Source organism: Bos indicus, chromosome 2 (assembly GCF_029378745.1).
Source record: "Bos indicus isolate NIAB-ARS_2022 breed Sahiwal x Tharparkar chromosome 2, NIAB-ARS_B.indTharparkar_mat_pri_1.0, whole genome shotgun sequence".
Lineage (NCBI taxonomy): Eukaryota > Metazoa > Chordata > Mammalia > Artiodactyla > Bovidae > Bos > Bos indicus.
Genome location: NC_091761.1, coordinates 37965259 through 37985139, shown reverse-complemented (window position 1 = coordinate 37985139; position 19881 = coordinate 37965259). Strand labels below are relative to the sequence as shown.

Here is a 19881-nt window from a genome sequence, read left to right as displayed (position 1 = left end):
TGGGATTAACCATGATCGCAATGAAAATTTCTTATAATTTAAAAATGTCCCCCAGACCTTTCAGCCTTCTTAGTCCTAGCAGTAGGCATCTATTTAAAATATATACACACTCACTTGTGCAGGTGTACGCATACATGTACACAAGCTATGCGAATTCTTACAAGGCCTAAAAACTAGAACCAAAAGGTGAAATGGTCTTATCCAAATCATGGCAGATATTGGCAAATGAGAGTTAAACATATAATTCATTGTGCTAGATAGAACAGTATATTTACATGACTGACTCACCAATAGCCAGAGATTTCTGATGCACACCACCTCTGTAGTTATTCAGAATAGCCTATTTATTCTCTTTCTCCTCAGTAAGACTACTTCTGAAATCTCATTCAATTTTATTGGTGTTTCATCATTCACTGCCAGCATATTTGTCATGGTCTCTGCAGTTGGCATTTGTCTATAATTTGGTCAGGGTAAATGTGCATATGTCCATTCCCCTCAATATTCCAAGCCTTCTTAAAGGGAAGGACACATTCTAGTCTAGTCTACCTGTTGAACCCCTTACCAAGGAGCTTAGCAGCGACCACTGTATATTAAGGATTACTGAATAAATATCATCAAGTAGAACATATCATTAGCTATATGAAATTTATTCTGGATAATTATATGTGACAAACAGACTATTAAACTAGAATTTATGAACCCATATTCTTCCAAAGTACTTTTCTACTGCTCTCATAACAGGACTTGCCACTCTCACCTCATTGTTTTCAACTTTCATTCATCTCAATTGAGCAATCATTTATTTAGAAGCTGCTATGTACCAGGATATGCTTGGTGCTAACGATACAAATATTGCTAATTACTTTATCTTCTAGGGTGTACAGCCTCAGCATTGAATATACCTTCTGGGAAGGTTCTTACCAGCGCCCTTCTGTCTTATTTTAACCCTATGCATTCCTCAGATTCCATAGTGAATCATACTTCTTCCATCAAGTCTTTCTGAGCTATTTTTCCTTCAGTGCTGCTTCTTTGTGCAGAAATCTTAGCATATTCATCTCATTCTCTAATCTCAGTAATGGCAATGGAGCTGTGAATCTCAGTCTTTACTGAGTGGTGCAGGGTTACCCAAAAGAAGAGCACAAAGAGTTTAGATTCAAACAGAGGTAAGAAAGTGTGTTGTAAAAAATAGATCCTAGTGGAAGGGAGCTGATACAGGCTGCTAAGGCAAAGCTTCCATGTTTAGGAGCCATTAACCTAGAAATACCACAGTCTCAGCCAGCTTTCCTGAGGGACAAGATGCCATCTGGGAAGAAAGGTCATGGGGCAGCCAACCCACTTTAAAACGACAGTCAGGTTTACCTCCCTTCATGGCACAATCAGTCTAATTACTAAAAACACCAACAGCAAACACAAAAAACCCCCTCATCCTTGCTGGATGAGTTCTAAAATCTCTTTAACAAGGTTGGGGTTGGGAAGGGAGAGAGGATGTTTATTTTACAATTAGAGATAAACTAAGTACATGGTTAATATTTCACTGTGATTGAGTTTCAATTAAAGTATAATTAATCAATAAACTATTAATTATATATTATTAATATTTTCTCAGCTTTATTACAAGATGGGAAGAAAGGAAGACAGAAAGGCAGGGGGCTTTCAGGAGACCACAAACATGTTTGCCTATGAGGAACATGTGACCGTTGCCACAGAGAAGTAAGAAACCAGCTTAGGTCTTGAAAGCCACAGACTTCACCTAGGATTGCCTTTCTGAGAGCTGAGACACACAGAAGCTCTCACAGAGGAGTCTGGATCAAGAAGCTAAGAAAGCAAAGAGCTCGGGTTGGTAGGATTTAAGATTGTCTTTGTTATTAATTTCTTAACACTAGTAATTTTACATAGAAGAGCTTCATTCACAAGCAATTCATTAAGAAATATAATAAATACTAATATTTGCTGGGTGTTCATTGGAAGGACTGATGCTAAAGCTGAAACTCCAATACTTTGGCCACCTCATGTGAAAATTTGACTAATTGGAAAAGACCCTGATGCTGGGAGGGATTGGGGGCAGGAGGAAAAGGGGACGACAGAAGATGAGATGGCTGGATAGCATCACCGACTCGATGGACATGAGTTTGAGTGAACTCCGGGAGTTGGTGATGGACAGGGAGGCCTGGCGTGCTGCAGTTCATGGGGTCGCAAAGAGTCGGACACGACTGAGCGACTGAACTGAACTGAATATTTGCACATTTATCATCTTTCATTTCAAGGGAAGTGTCTTTTACTTCTAATTTACTATAAATATGTCCCTTCAATAGTGTTTCTTTCTTTTAAAATGTACATTCTTTGGGGAAATTTTTGAATTCAACATAATAGAGTAAAAAGCATATTTTCCTACAAAATGTTCCCCAGAAACTTTATATACTTAACACTATATGAAGTAGGTTATTGATTTGACCCAGGGTGGCATTTCTCAGTTTGTTCATTAAATGAATTTTAATATAGAATTTACACTAGAGAAGATGGCCTTGCCAACAAGAATTTTAAGTCACTTAGCATTATAGTTGTCATTCAGAAGAGGATTGTCATTCTCATGATACAATCAAAAGTCATTTTCTTATTGCCATTTACAGCAAAATGGATGGACTTAGAGATTATCTTACTAAGTGAAGTCAGAGAAAGACAAGTATTACATGTTATCATTTATGTGTGGAATCTAAAAAATAATACATGAATCTATGCACAAAAAAGAAACAGACTCACAAATATAGAAAACAAACATATGCTTACCAAAGCAGAAATGAGTGGAGAGATAAATTTGGAATATGGGACTAACAAACTACTACACGTAAAGTAACAGAAAGGCCAGCACTGTTAGGACAAAGTCTAGTTTAAAGCAACAGGATTTACTCTATAGCACAGGGAACTATATTCAATATCTTATAATAACATATAATGGAAAATAATCTGAAAAATATATATATATAGCTGAGTCACTTTGCTATACACCTGAAACTAACACAAAATTGTAAATTAACTAAACTTGAATTTTAACAGTGCATTTTCTAAAAAAGTTTATAAAATATGTTTTGTATTCAGTATAGGGCAAAATCATGGTAGATTACAGATAACATAATTACATGGGTATATTTTCCTCTGTAATCAATTTTTAGTACTGATTTTAAAATTTCCACTGAAGAGAAGCTTCATATCTTGAAATGAAAATTCAGTTATAAAAAATTCAAGTTTTAAAAAAATTCATGTTTAAAAACTATTTCTTACCAATAGTAAAGTGATAAATAAGAAAGATACTTTAACCATATACAAATCTTTAAAACCGTTACTTCAGGGAAATTACTTTGCAGAAAAAATAAGAAAACCTCTCCTTTCAAGAGTCAATTTAAACATTTACTGGTAGACTATATTCCAAGCACAAGGTGCCTCTAAAAATGGTAAATTAGAAGTATAGTGACCCCTAAAAAAAATAAAAAATTTTATGACAAAAACCTACATAATTGAAGAAGTTTTAGCTCATCACCTGTATATGTCTTCTAACTGCAGATCAAAATCTTGAAGTTTCTTTTGATATTTCTCTGTAAAGTTATAGAATTCATTAAGGATTGAAGATTTCAAGTCAGGGTATGGACATTCCAAAGTTTCTAATTCCATGGGCAGTTGACTAAGCAGGTTACTTCTTTCTTCTGAAGAATGATCTAATATCTGAAAAAAAAATTATATGATTGTTCTATTTAATATAAATGACAAATTGATAGATTACTATCTGTATTGCACTTACTTTCATGCTCCAGTCTGAAAGATAATTTTCTATTTCCTGTTGCTCTAGCCTAAGTTGTTCATAGACAGCTTTCAATTGTTTCTTCACGAAGTCAACCTATAGGACATTTAAAGCAAGTGGTATGCAAATTATTGATTTATTCAATATTTAAATTTAAAGTCACAGAAATTTGTCTCAAAAGTCAGTAAGTGATGACAAATTAAATAAGTGAAAGTCCCTTTCAGAATCCATGGAAGAGGGTTCAAGAGATGTCACATCCAGGCAGTGTCCATCAGGCAAAGGAGCTTTAAAGGGGCTTCTGGACAGATAACCCCAAAATGAGTTCAATTATAGCCACTCTGCACTCACAGTGAGTTTTGTTTGTGATAAGGCAGAAAGCTTACCAGACTGCCTCTGTTCCAATCACCCCCTCCTTTCCTCACATCCTTGCTACTAATCCCCAGATGGGCACTGATTTTTAATGTTCATTTTTAATTATTTATGAAAGCAATATGACAATACTACAAAAGCAACTAAAAAAATAGAGTAAGAAAAAAATCACCTGAAAGCCTACATACAGTGGCAACCATGATAAAGGAGTTTATGCTCTAGTCAGTGGCTGCTAAGTTGCTTCAGTCGTGTCCAACTCTGGGTGACCCCACAGACGGCAGCCCACCAGGCTCTGTCATCCCTGGGATTGTCCAGGCAAGAACACTGGAGTGGGTTGCCATTTCCTTCTCCAATGCATGAAAGTGAAAAGTGAAAGTGAAGTCACTCAGTCGTGTCCCACTCTCTGCGACTGCATGGACTCCAGCCTACCAGGTTCCTCCATCAATAGGATTTTCCAGGCAAGAGTACTGGAGTGGGTTGCCATTGTAGTAAGTAAACTCATAAAAAAGTAGGTAAGAAAGTATCAGGAGGAGGTAAGTGAGGTATAAACTGGGTGAGGGGATAGGGAGTGACTGGGGCTTCTCTCGTATGAGTGGTCAGTACAGGCATCTCAGAGGAAAGGACATTAATGCTAAGACTAAAAGACAAAAAGAGCCATCAGTGGGACAGAAGAAACAGCCCGTGCAAAGGCCTTGAGACAGGAAGGAGTCTGGCTTATGTGAGGAATAGGAAGAAGGCCAGCACTGTTAGGACAAAGTCTAGTAGGTAAAGCAGGGTATCAGATAGATAGTAAGACTAAAGAGGTGGAAGGTGGGGTCAGATGCATGGGGAGTTTTGGTACCAGGTACCCAACACACAGTGAGGCCAAGAGATATCAAAATGTCAGAGTTTGGAGCAGAGAAAGGCTTGCTACAGGGCCCTGCAAAGAGACAGGTGGCTCATGCCTTAAAAAACCCCAAACTCCCCAAAAGCTTTTAGCAAATCCCTTTTTATACGAAAGGTAAGGGAGGGGCCATAGTTAGTTGTTGCAAAATTCTAGTGTCAGATCCTTTGTTCTCCAAGTTAAGTCATGGTCAGGTCACAAAGATCATGCAAACCTCCACTGAAACAAATGACAGTCTCTGTTCTAACAAGAAAGAGCAAAGTCCCAAGGTTCAACTTCTCCCCTCCCGCCAAGATCCAGACTCTGGCTAGGAGGAGGGAGTCCCTGTGCCAGCCGGTTACCTTGCCTGGGAGCATTAGTCCAGCAAGCAGTCTGGGTCCTCCCACCAGTGCCCAGGCCTGGCTGAGGAGACAGATCTCAGCCGGTGGCACTTTCAGGGTCCACTCCCCAGGCCTTGCCCAGCCATTATCACTGAGGGAGCAAGAAGCCCAGGACCCAGCCATCACATGGCCCAAAGCTGGGGGAACCTGGTCCTACAGACTGTGGCCCATGGAGACTGCCACACCATTAGGTCTAAAAGATGGGGATTGGGGAGAGTTTTGCTGTTGCTTCAGGGCCTGGGCCTGGCCAGTGGGTGGCCATGGTGAAGGTTCTGGAGCCTTGAAGGACACAGCCCTCACCCTTTCCCCAGGTCCACCAGCTCACCTGCCAGCTAGAGGTCAGAGGGCCTGGAGCACCCCAGAGAGGGTGGTGATCCACTTCTCACCACACTTCGTGCTGTGAGGACCACCTCATGGCTGACTGCTGGTGAAGTGGGACTTGTAACCACAGCGCTAACAGTCACCCCTTAATGGTTACATGCTAACGGTCTCTAAGGATCTCACTCTAACAGTCTCTCTTTAAAGGTCTCACGCTAAGGATCTTGAGCTAAAGGTCAGGGGCTCAGGCTGCACACTTGCCCCACCCCTATTACAGGAGGAACCCTGGCCAGTAGGAGCCCTGAGGGGATTTACCAGGAGGATGACTTAAACCCTGTCCCTAGGATAGGATCTCAGAATACACTGGAAGGAGGAGAAAGGAGGAAAGCAGGGTTATGAAATTATTGTAACATTTCTAGGTGAGAAATGAGCATGTTGGACAGATTAAGGGACAGAATTTGCTATACATTCTATTTAAGCACATAAAACATACACGTTTATCTCAGACTCTTCCAAATATTACAGTATTAAAAGTAAAGGAGATATACTGACCTCTTCCAATACTTTCATAGAGTTAGATTCACTGTGTGAGTGTGAATACTGTGAAATGTGATGCTGTCTGTATTTTAGATCTTCTCTCAATTGCTGAATAGGATTTATTACATTTTTAAGATATGTGCACCATTGTTCTGATAACTCCTGTTCTATGGTGAAACAAAATCAAAGCAACACATTATTAAGTTTCTTCAAGAACAGGTCATTAAGATGCAGATTTTTTGGATTCCTTTAGAAAAAAACAAACAGCAGTTAATATTTAAAAGACTGAAATGTGTGGCCCACTTTCATCTTTAAAACAAAACTCCCCTTTAAATGTGGGACCAAAGAAAAAACAAAACCTACCAAAATTCATAAGGTCAGAAAGACATTCATTTCCAATGTTCTCTTCACTGAATAAGGATTTTATTTCAGATTCCATTTTGTATCTGAAATAGACAATATCTTAATCAATTATATTATAATCATAAACATATATACAAGTTAAAAAATAACTAGCAGTAGAAATACTCAATCTAATGTGGTTTCATTCACCTGTTCATTAATTCAGACAGCATACTACATTCCTAACATCGATTAGATAATCTCCAAGACACTGAGAGAGACAGAAGTATGGCTGCATACCTCAGAAGTAACAGCATTAGCAAGGCAAGGACAGGATACATCCCTGCACTATTTCAGGTGGAAAGAGCAGTGGGAAGTGGGGAGCCACAGAAGGATATTAAGCTGACCACACCAATTCAGATCTGTGTTTCAGAAAGATTTCCAAGGCAACAAGATGGACGATGGGCTGGAAGGAGGGTGATCAATAAAAATGGAAGATGAAGAGGGGATCAGGCAAACCTGGACCAACAAGGAGGTTATTTTAAAAGTTCAGAGAAGGTCCTGACTTAGGGAAATGGGAGTAAAAGTATGTATTTTACATACCAAAAATATAATAAATCTTAATAAACTTTTACTATATTATTTAAATATAGTCATTTTAGAGTAAAACTATAACCAGCACTAAATGGACATAAATATACTGTACTCAATCCCTTATTTATGGCAGGTTTGATAAAAATCATAAAAAGAGTTTTGATTTGTTATGATTGTTAAGATACATTATTTAAATGGTATAAAATAAGAAAATAGCAACAATATAATACTTTAATATGATTATTTTTATTTTTGTATGTAAGTTTCTAGTCCTTGTCTATATGCATGAATATTTTAAATAGTTGTAATTATAGCCTATCTACCATTTTACATTAAGACTTTTTGAAAACTAACTTTAATAATAATAAATAATTATTTATTTATTCCAAGTAATTTTTGTAATTATTGTTTACCTTAGTGGCTGCATGATATCCTATTTTATATATGTGTCATCATCTTTTAAGCCAATTTACAAATATGAGACAAGGGTTTTGTTTACATGTATAAAGGAGGGGGTGCTACTGTAGATGACACTATTTCTTTAGCATATGGTCTTAGTCAAAAGCTTTTTTAAGATTACATATGAAATTGATGGGACTGGATGCCATGATCATAAACATGGCATTCAGTCCCATCACTTCGTGGCAAAAAGATGGGGAAACAATGGAAACAGTGACAGATTTTATTTTGGGGGCTCCAAAATCACTGCAGATGGTGACTGCAGCCATGAAACTAAAAGATGCTTACTCCTTGCTTCCAAGGAGTAAGCTTGGAAGCAAGCTTACTTGCTTGGAAGCTATGACCAACCTAGACAGCACATTAAAAATCAGAGACGTTACTTTGCCAACAAAGGTCCATCTAGTCAAAGCTTTGGTTTTTCCAGTAGTCATGTATGGATGTGAGAGTTGGACTATAAAGAAAGCTGAGCACTGAAGAAATGATGCTTTTGAACTGTCGTGTTGGAGAAGACTCTTGAGAGTCCCCTGGACTGCAAGATCAAACCAGTCAATCAAACATGTATATTATCATATGTAAAATGATCAAACCAGTAAAGGAAATCAGTCCTGACTATTCATTGGAAGGACTGATGCTGAAGCTGAATCTCCAATACTTTAGCCACCTGATGCGAAGAACTGACTCATTGGAAAAGACCCTGATGCTGGGAAAGATTGAAAGCAGGAGGACAAGGGGATGACAGAGGATGAGATAGTTGGATGGCATCACCAACTCAATGTACATGAGTTTGAGCAAGCTTCAAATATTGGTAATAGACAAGGGAGCCTGGTGTGCTGCAGTCAGTGGGGTCGCAAAGAGTGGGACACACCTGAGTGACTGAACTGATGAAACTGATATACTGAGAATGGGTGCATGACAGTGGAGTATACCCAGAAGTTATTTCATAACATATATATATTTTTTAATTTATTTGGCTGTATCAGGTCTTTGTTGCGTCATTTGGGATTTTTTCTTACAGTTTCAGTATAAAGGCTTAATTGCCCTGTGGCATCTAGGATCCCATTCCCAACTAGGGATCGAACTTGCACTCTCTCCATTGCAAGGCCATTCTTTTCTTTTCTTTTTTTTTTTTTTAATTGGAGGCTAATTACTTTACAATATTGTGCCATACAATTTGCCATACATTCACATGAATCAGCCATGGGTGTACATGTGTTCCCCATCCTGAACCCCGCTCCCACCTCCCGCCCCATCCCATCCCTCAGGGTCATCCCAGTGCACCAGCCCTGAGCACCCGGTCTCATGCATAGAACCTGGACTGGCGATCTATTTCACATATGATAATATACATGTTTCAATGCTATTCTCTCAAATTATCCCACCCTCGCCTTCTCCCACAGAGTCCAGAAGTCTGTTCTTTACATCTGTGTCTCTTTTGCTGTCTCACATATAGGGTCATCGTTACCATCATTCTGAATTCCATATATATGCATTAATATACTGTATTGGTATTTTTCTTTCTGACTTACTTCACTCTGTAGAATAGGCTCCAGTTTCATCCACCTCATTAGAACTGATTCAAATACATTCTTTTTAATAGCTGAGTAATATTCCATTGTGTATATGGACCACAGCTCTGCCAATGGACATCTAGGTTGCTTCCATGTCCTGGCTATTGTAAACAGTGCTGCGATGAACATTGGGGTACACGTGTCTCTTTCAATTCTGGTTTCCTCGGTGTGTATGCCCAGCAGTGGGATTGCTGGGTCATATGGCAGTTCTATTTTCAGTTTTTTAAGGAATCTCCACACTATTCTCCATAGTGGCTGTACTAGTTTGCATTCCCACCAACAGTGTAAGAGGGTTCCTTTTTCTCCACACCCTCTCCAGCATTTATTGCTTGTAGACTTTGTGATAGTAGCCATTTTGACTAGCGTAAAATGGTACCTCATAGTGGTTTTGATTTGCATTTCTCTGATAATGAGTGATGTTGAGCATCTTTTCATGTGTTTGTTAGCCATCTGTATGTCTTCTTTGGAAAAATGTCTGTTTAGTTCTTTGGTTCATTTTTTGATTAGGTCACTTATTTTTCTGGAATTGAGCTGCAGGAGTTGCTTGTATATTTTTGAGATTAATTCTTTGTCAGATGCTTCATTTGCTATTATTTTCTCCCATTCTGAAGGCTGTCTTTTCACCTTGCTTATAGTTTCCTTCATTGTGCAAAAGCTTTTAAATTTAACTAGGTCCCATTTGTTTATTTTCGCTTTTATTTCCATTACTCTGGGATGTGGGTCATAGAGGATTCTGCTATGGTTTACATCAGAGAATGTTTTGCCTATGTTTTCCTCTAGGAGTTTTATAGTTTCTGGTCTTACATTTAGATCTTTAATCCATTTTGAGTTTATTTTTGTGTATGGTTTTAGAAAGTGTTCTAGTTTCAGTCTTTTCAAGTGGTTGACCAGTTTTCCCAGCACCACTTGTTAAAGAGATTGTCTTTTCTCCATTGTATATTCTTGCCTCCTTTGTCAAAGATAAGGTGTCCATAGGTGTGCAGATTTATCTCTGGGCTTTCTATTTTGTTCCATTGATCTGTGTTTCTGTCTTGATGCCTGTGGCTTTGTAGTAGAGCCTGAAGTCAGGCAGGTTGATTCCTCCAGTTCCATTCATCTTTCTCAAGATTGCTTTGGCTATTCAAGGTTTTTTGTATTTCCATACAACTTGTGAAATTATTTGTTCTAGTTCTCTGAAAAATACCCGTGGTAGCTTAATAGGGATTGCATTGAATCTATAGATTGCTTTGGGTAGTATACTCATTTTCACTATGTTGATTCTTCCAATCCACGAACATGGTATATTTCTCCATCTATTTGTGTCATCTTTGATTTCTTTCATCAGTGTTTTATAGTTGCAAGGCACATTCTTAACCACTGAACCACCAGGGAAGTTTTACTTAGATTTTTTAAACAAAAATATAGCACTTATAAATTATTTAGCTCAGTCCTCTTATATTTTCATCATCCAGAAAGCCATAGTAGAACATAAAAACCAACAGAACTGGCTTTGTTCATAGAGGAGATCAATCTGCTACTGTGCATGTAATAATTCTAGTAAGCTCCATCCTGGCTTTCTAGATCAACAACCCTGACCCAACAGGCAAGACTAGTCTATTTCTCTAACTGTCCTAATTGGCTAACAAAATCCAGAACCAAGTACTACATGACAAGCTTGTGAATATACATTGTTTCCCAAATCATAAAACAGAAACATCAATAAGATGGTAGGGAAAACTTGGAAATGGTGAACTAAACAAATCAGATAAGTTTACATAGTGCTGGATTATTCAGAAACTTGATTATGCTAAAGTGCATTGAGGTTCTCCAAAAAGGGATGAAATATGTAATATTTTCCTAATTATGGGACATGGAAATTCATTATTCTCCATGGAGTATCTTGAAGAATATATCTGTTTTGTAGAATTTGATTGAGGAAATACAGATAAAAATTGCAATGGGCTCAAAGGCATTAAAATTGGTAACTCTTGGGAAGAGAACCCTGCCTGTTCACCACTGACATGTAGACTTAGTACCAAGTGTTCACCAAGCCAGAACTCTGCAGCACATACAACTGCCTCCGCATCTGAAGATGGAACAAATTGAAGGCAACTTTCCTTGTCCAAATCTGCCAATTTAAGTACTTCCTACTGCTACTTGACCTGTCCTCTGGTACCACTGAATAAGATGATACTACAAAAATTCTCCTGAGTTTTTGTGTGACTGTTTGTCTAGAGGATATATTAATCTACTTCCTAGATAAACCCAGTTGCAATGCAATCTCTTGCAAGATAAATCAGCCTGATAAGGACACATTTGAGCTCTCGGGAGTCTACTCTCACACTCCTTGCCCTTCCAAGATGCTGCTAAAGTTCCAGGTGTAGTAGAATCAGTCTCTTTAGGAGATCGAAAGTTACCCAGAGCCTCCTGGGATTTCTGAGGCAAAATTACCAATTTAGGCAGAACAAGTGAAACATGGGGCACTGGAGAGTGGTGGAGTCATAAGCCATTTATGCAAACAACAGCACAGTGGCAAGGACTGTGAAAGATGGAGTAAGAGAGGATGTTAAAGTTCCTTCATTGGAACTAACAGACAGAGAATCAGCAGAAAATGAGGGCACCAGACAGGCTGAAGGCCAGAGCTCTACCCCTCCAACAAGGAAGGAATTCAGCAGTGCAGACAGTTGGGGACCTCAGACTATCTGTTTGATTGGCTTTTCTCTCTTGTAAGAGGCTGTCCCAATTTCTGTGTACCAGAAAAGGCAGGGAAGGAAATCTCACAATAATTGGCTAAGGGATGAACTCAGTAAATTATCAGATGGCCTGAGTCACACACTATGGGTACTGGTCTCATTTTCATACTTAAAGACACTTTTCCAGATAATATTTAATTATTGGTAAAACCTCATGATATTTTCTGGATAAAGGTGCTATTTTTAAAATAATGCTTTAAAACTAAAATTATGAGTAAATGACATATATTTCTAAAAGAAACTATAGTAAAAGTAGTAAGGCTTACAAATAAACCTCTCAAACTTTATTACTCAAAAGTTCTATTAAAATAATAATTGTAATTCCTTACCACATGGCCAATATAAATAACCTCCTCCTAATCTCTAAACCACTCATTCTGAAACAAGGAAGAAAGTGCTCCTGCCAAGTTGTATCAAGGTCTTCAAGGGGGTATAGTTTGGAAACCATAGTAATAGTAAATATAATTTTATAAATTTAATATAAAATATAATTTTCTACTTTGAAATTTTAATCATCTAATCTTCTTATGATAGATTTCAAAGAACTAAGTTTAGGGAAATGCTTTACTTTTTTTTTCCCTAGCAAGGCTAGACCAATTAGATCTCAGGTGATGTGAATGGACCCCACTAGAAAAAGAGAAAAACCTGCTCAGATCCATGTTCAATAAGCCTAGGAGTTAAAGGCAAATGATTCAATACCACCTCCACATAAGCTAGCTGATTTACCTTCTGCAAATAACTTTAATCCTCTGAACCTCAAGGTTCCCATCTGTAAAATTAGGATAACAATGATACCTACTCTGCAGGGTCATTGTAAAGATTAAATGAAACAAAGCGTGTAAAGTACTGAACATACTACCTGAAAGTGAGTGAAAGTGTTAGCCACTCAGCCACGTCTGACTCTTTGCAACCCGCCATAGCTTGTAGCCCGCCAGATTCTTCAGTCCATGGAATTCTCCAGGCAAGAATACTGGAGTGAGTAGCCATTCTCTTCTCCAGGGGATCTTCTCGACCCAGGGATCAAACCCAGGTCTCCCACACTGCAGGCGGATTATTTACTGTCTCAGCCACCAGGGATGCCCCAACATACTACTTGGTATATACTAAATTACCCAGCAGAAGCTAGATGCCATTGGAAGCCCTTACCTTCTGGGGATCTGAGATTTTTAAATGAAGTCTCTTATGGTGATACATAAAAATATTTTACTTTCAATCTTTTATTAAAAAGGAAGGTAGGTTTTAAAGATTGAGAGACACAGAGTTTAAACTCCTGATTTTCTGGTGGTCCTTAAATTCCTGAACTTTTAGCCATTTCTTGAACTTTCTTTCCATCACTAGTAGTTTTTAATTTCACTGACTACACGTTGAAATTAGCCTACATTCAAGAAAACAGAGAAAGTTATCTTGGAATTCTTCTTGTTTATCCAATTTCAGTTCTTACAAGTTTCAAGACATAATGTTGTTACGTGAATATTCCTAATTTTCATCATCTTTGTGTCATTCCAGTTCAGCCCGAAAGAATTACTTTCCATAATAATATGTATATACCTCTTTTATCTACCTCAAGAACAACACATACACACAGGAAGAAGGGTATGGAATAGCCAAGATAACTTTCTCCAGTGTCTTTATATTTGAGCCTGCATCAGTGAACACCATAATTAGGCTTTCATTTTTCAATTATGCAAATCTAAAAAGAAAATTTTCCAATGGGCTCAAACATTATCTCCATAAAAGTTGGTATTTTGAGGGATAAGGTGGATGTGATTTGTTTTTATTTTGGAAATATGAATGAGAAAGTCTATATAATTTTTTCTTTAAGTTATATAATAATGTAAAACTATTTCCATTCATGAGCCTTTTACGTCACATGTAGGAATCACTTGCCAGAATAGGAAACTCCTATAATCTGAAAAGCATGCATGTCAAAAATAAAGTTAATGGTATTAATACTTGGAAGTTTAGCTTAGAATGAGACCACAAAATTATCTGTTTTTTATAAAATATATGCTTACAAGTATATATTTTAAAAAGCATACTTTATAAATACCACCATCATTAAAACTAATATATATGCCCCAAAAGGAGGGGAAACACATCTGCCTCCTCTTCCTGCCTTGACCTTTGAAAAGGAATTTCTCTCTCAAAGATTACATTTAAGACCAAGTATAAAATGTGGCTCAGTTGGTAAAGAATCTGTCTGCAATGCCTGGAGACCTGGGTTCCATTCCTGGGTCAGGAAGATCCTCTGGAGAAAGAAATGGCAACCCACTCTAGTATTCTTGCCTGGAGAATCCCATGGACAGAGGAACCTGGTAGGCTATAGTCCATCACAAGAGTCGGACACGACTTGCAACCAAACCACCACCACATAAAATCATTATTTTGTTTTAATTTATCTTGAAGTGACTGCTGAAAATAACAGCAAAAGTCAAAAATCCAAATTGAATTAGTTATGATGCAGCTACATTTAGAAATCACTCAATTTGAATCCCTTAGTTCATTTACTGGAAACATTTATCTCTTTCTATGTATCCGAGGTAAAGATGAATATGATGGGATGTTTGTCCCCAAGAAGTTTATCACTTTGTAAGAAGACAAATATGTAAGCCTAATATTATAATCCAATGTGCTAAAGTATAATATAAATACAAGTATGAATGGGAGTGCAGAAAAGTGATTAGCATATATAGAAGATTATCTCTTTTTTTCTGAAGGAAAGGAAATGTATTAATAAATTAATATATTTAACAGATTCCAAATTAAACTGAAGAAATGAAAGGGCTCTTTTTTTATTTTTTGAAAAAAACTGTATTGGAGTGTAACTGCTTTAGAGTAAGAAAGGAAAGGATTTTAATTTGATTTACTGTCCAATTCAACTGTAATGTTACATTTTGATTATAATGGTTTAATTAAAATAGAAAGTTACAGAACATCTACCTAGATAAGTGCAGCTCAGTAATTCCTGCATATTCATATTGAGATTTCTCTCAGTTCTTACCTGACTTCGTTTAGCCTTTGGTGTTCTTGCCACCACACTTGCTTGTGTTGCTTTATTAGTGTTTGTTCTTTAGATAACTTTGAAGTCTGCACTGTTTTTCTGATCTAGATTCAGAGGAACAAAAGAGAAGCAATTCTGATGTTTTTTAAGTGTTTCCAAAACAAAAATGTTTAATTTGTATTTTCTAAGTTAAATATTTTCTCTTTGTCAATCCTATTCCTGCATTTTCTAACACTAGCATCTTTCTAAAGAAAGTTATTTTTCTTTCTTTAGAAAGGAAACAAATCTATTTTCCACACATACAATAAATAACACCTTATTCATCCAACTCAAGGAAAATTTGCATGAATATTCTATATATTTTCTTGCCTTTTTACACATCTTCCCTGCCAAGCATCATAATATCATTATTCTCATTTTACAAATGAACACACTGAGGTTCAGATAGATTAAAAAACTTGGTCAAGACCATCAAGGTTGTAAATATCAGAATCACATAGAACCTTGGTATTCAGATTGGTTTTATGTAATCCTTCAGCACAGGATGGGGAAAAAAAATCATTGGATAAGTTATTAGGAGGACTGGCCTTAGTTTCAGCATCTACTAGAAATATGACCTTGAATTATATGTACAATTTTAATCTTTTGACTCCATGACTTTGTAAATAGTTTTTTAAAACTTCAGGCAAATCTTTATTTGAAGGTATTAAACAAGGAAATAGTGAAAAAGAGCACTGAAACCCAAATTTTCAAATCAATTTAATTTTTCCCAAATTTTATGACTTTTCAAAAACAATGTACATAATTCATGCTTTGGGGTTTCTGCTAATAAGCTATGTCAAGCTTGGGTCTGTTTGCCTTAAGATCCATTCTTGGCCAGCTCCCTCATCTGCTTCCCATCAGAGAGCAGCCTGTGTTTCTCAGACACCCCTGAAACTGCCTTCCAGCTGGGTTCAGCCAAAGGGAGACACTGGTGGTGGGTGATTGGAGGGAGGCAGGAAAGGCAAGCCAAAGGATTATTCACTCCTCTCTGCTCTCAGAGGGGTCTCCACAAGCATCTGCATCTTCTCCATTGCACCAACATTTCCTGACAGTTCTACCCTGGTTCCAGCTATCTCTGGGTAACCTCAGCCTATGGGGTGTGCTACAACCTTGCTTTTGCTAAATGTCCCTCCAACCCAGGCAAGATAATGACTTTCTTCTGTTGTAATCCCTATGTTGGTTCACAGCCCTCTGGCTTCTCAGCTCCATCACCTGTGTAACTATTTCCTGCATTAACAACCCCTCTATTCTAAATCCTTGAGTATTTGTCTGTTTCTTGGTTAGACTCTGACTGACACTGAACTTGTGTATTTATATATGCTGAACTTGTATATTTCATATCAGTACTTTAAAACATCTATAAAAATGCTAATCTCAAATCAGAAACTCAATGAAATATGCATATTTTATATTTTCACTGCTACTAGAATACTCAGTATTCTGAAAGTTTTAAGAGATCAATACTGAAGATATAAAAACTTCAGAAGAGAAACTCTAAAAAGACTGTATAATGCATGCTATTTCTAGCTGTCATTCACTGATTACTGTAACCTTGAGTTTATCTTTCTGCTGTTCTGGTTACTGATTCAAAATTAGGAGTATAAGAAAATAAAATAACCCAAGCATCACTTAAAAAAACACAAAGTCAAATCTTAAGAGTGTTACAATTATGAAATTTTGGAGAAAAGTATATTTAAATCAGAACAGGTCATTGCAGAAAAACATATAGCCATCTCTATTTCACTGAAAAAATAAAAGTGCATATGTAGTGTTTCTGAATTCAGACACTCTTGTGTTTGCTTAAAGAATGCCTAAAACTCATTCCAACTTTTGCCATCTATAGTCTCTGGAGTTTGTTGCATCAGGCAAAACTTTTAAAATTAGATTTCTTTGACATATTTGGTCCATATTGTTAAAAAAATTAAAACACATTGGTGAAAGATGAAGACAGATTTTTATAGCTTAAAAAAAAATCAATGCTGCTGCCTGTGGACCCAGGGAAAGACCAATTAGGTAGACTATAAAAGTCAAAACAAAGCTACTATTTTTCACTAGACACTTCCAATATTTTGCAGAACATCCTGATTTCTTTGTAAATTCACTCACTGACTCTCCTTCTATCCTCAGGCCAAAAACTTTTTTTAAAAAAAGAAAAGTTTTTTTAAAAATAAAAAGATTTAATGTTGTATCTTTTTATCAGTAATTTCTAGATGATTCCAATTCAGTTTGCTGAGCAACAAGCCATCTGAAGTCAATTTTTAAGGTAGATGATTATTTAGGCAGAATGCTGATGAATTAAAAATTATAAAAGTCATACATTCATTAAAAACATCAGAAAGTAGATGTTTTATTTGTAGTTTACTGTGATGAGCCAAAATAATAAAACCCTAAATGCTGCTGCTAAATCACTTCAGTCGTGTCCAACCCTGTGTGACCCCATAGATGGCAGCCCACCAGGCTCCTCTGCCCCTGGGATTCTCCAGGCAAGAGTACTGGAGTGGGTTGCCATTTTCTTCTCCAATGCATGCATGCATGCTAAGTCACTTCAGTCATGTCTGACCCTGCGACCCCATGGACAGCAGCCCACCAGGCTCCTCTGTCCACAGGATTCTCCAGGCAGGAGTACTGGAGGGGGTTGCCATTTCCATCTCCCAAAACCCTAAATAAGCACCCTAAAAGTCCTATGGGCCACATAACCCATCTTTAGATAGAAGCAGCAGTAGACAATTTAAGTGCTGGTTGCATATGCCTGTGCCAAAATTCACTGACATGTACACTTTAGATTTGTGTACTTCACTATATGTGAGTTATAACTCAATGAAAACTGTCAAAATTAAAAATTACACTAAGATGTCATTCCTCATCTAACATCAAATTGGCAAAAATTCAAATGTTCAACAAAACACTATGATGTGAGGCTATGGGAAAACATGCTCTCTCTTACATTGCAAGTGGGAATGCAAACTGGTGCAAACTCCCATGGAAGGGAATTTGGAGTTTCATATGGATTTATCCTTTGACCTAGTGCCTGGAAAATCCCACCGCGGAGGAGCCTGGTAGGCTGCAGTCCATGGGGTCGCTAGGAGTCGTACACGACTGAGGGACTTCACTTTCACTTTTCACTTGCATACACTGGAGAAGGAAATGGCAACCCACTCCAGTATTCTTGCCTGGAGAATCCCAGGGACGGGGGAGCCTAGTGGGCAGCCGTCTATGGGGTCGCACAGAGTCTGACACGACTGAAGCGATTTAGCAGCAGCAGCAGCAGCAGCAATCATACCTATACTAATCTACCTGAAAACTATATTGGCCAAAGTATAAAAAGATAAATAAACTAATCTATCCACTGCAGCACTGTTTGTAATGAAAAAAGACAAGCACAGAGATTCTGTCAATGTGTTCTTACCAAAATAAATTGAATTTGAATCTGATCGAGTCTCTGCAAATAACTACTAATTACCGGAAATACAAGAGATAGGAAAACATATTTAATGACACCACCAGGATATAATCAGCAAAATCCAGGCTATAAGAAACTATAAAGAACAAATACTATAATTTTTTCAAAAAATAAATTATAAGAATATAAGAGGATGGAGGAGGAAACCTTAAAAAAGTAAATATCAAATATAATATATGGATATTATTTAGATGCTAACTTGAAAAAATTTGAAAAAATTGGAGACAATCAGGGAGATTTAACATCGATTATTTGAAATTATTAAGAAATCATTAACATTTTAATAGTAATGGTATTATAGGGTTTGGGGTTTTATAGCCCTAATCTTTTAAAGATACATAGTGAAATAATTATGGTGAATATTATAATATCTGAGATTTGATTCGAAATAATCTGTTATAGAGGGAAATTGTAGGTGAGAGTAGAGAGGAAACAATGGTCAAGAGTTGTTAATAGTTGAAGGTGGATAATATCATGTGGAGATTAATAACTCCATTCACTCTAATGTTGCAATTGTCCATACTGTAATGTATTTTACAATTGTAATTGTATTCTTGCAGTTGTCCATATTGTAATGTTTTTAAAAACAAGAAATAGTAGGTGGATTACTTGAGCTAGACAAGAAGAAATATTAATTCTTGCTAAGCAAAGAAATTCAAATAAAAATAATTGGAAATATCTCTTTTGTACTTAAATTGGGAATGAAGAGTTAACATTTAATTTACCAAAAATTGGTCTTGATTTTCTGCCCACCTTTACTCTTTGGCTTCAGGTCCAATCTCAGCCTTTGAAAGACTAGATCACTCAATGTGAGCATTAGCATCTTATCTAGCATACCATAACTTGTGCATGATCAATAACATAGCAATTATATAGGTCACTATCACATCAAATCAGTATAATAATACCAGCAAAACAAATCAGGGAAGTCTCCTGAATTTATTGTTAGTTAAAAATACTTATTGTTAACCGCTTTTAAAATATAGGTAAGCATTCTAGACATAAGTTGAAGTAAAAATCTTATGTGCTTTAAATGTTAACATTCTATCATTCAGGTTAAGTATGTCTACATTCAATATTGCCACAGTAAAGTGCTGTAGTAACTAACAATGATTGTTGAAGCTGTTAATTTCATGTGCAAAGAATGAGCACATTTAATTAGTAAAATAAATTGAGAACTGACTGATAATTAATATAAATATTAAGACAGAATGTGTTAACTATTTAACACTAAGAATAAAATATAATTTCTTAGCCAACATATTTTACAAAAAGTTAAACCACAATATAAGAAAGGATAACAGAGACAGTATTATCATAATTCTAGTTGGTGTAGGCTGTTTGATATATTAGCATTCATAACATTAAACAAAATAAATCTTAATAATTGTATCTAATTTTCCATT

General features: G+C 36.8%; 1 protein-coding gene across 8 annotated transcripts in view; it reads right to left on the bottom strand.

The window, feature by feature from the left end:
* CCDC148 (coiled-coil domain containing 148) overlaps positions 1 to 19881 on the bottom strand; it is a 301195-nt gene that overhangs the window by 190756 nt on the left and 90558 nt on the right. For 6 of the 8 annotated variants that reach the window (XM_070767653.1, XM_019972422.2, XM_070767656.1 and 3 more), the window contains 5 exons: positions 14974 to 15077; positions 6641 to 6723; positions 6293 to 6444; positions 3791 to 3886; positions 3533 to 3714 (listed from right to left, as the gene is read on the bottom strand). In XM_070767653.1, the coding sequence (XP_070623754.1) occupies positions 3533 to 3714; positions 3791 to 3886; positions 6293 to 6444; positions 6641 to 6723; positions 14974 to 15077 (617 nt within the window). The remainder of the gene's footprint in view (positions 1 to 3532; positions 3715 to 3790; positions 3887 to 6292; positions 6445 to 6640; positions 6724 to 14973; positions 15078 to 19881) is intronic. The other 2 variants (XM_070767660.1, XM_070767661.1) reach the window with 1 other exon arrangement.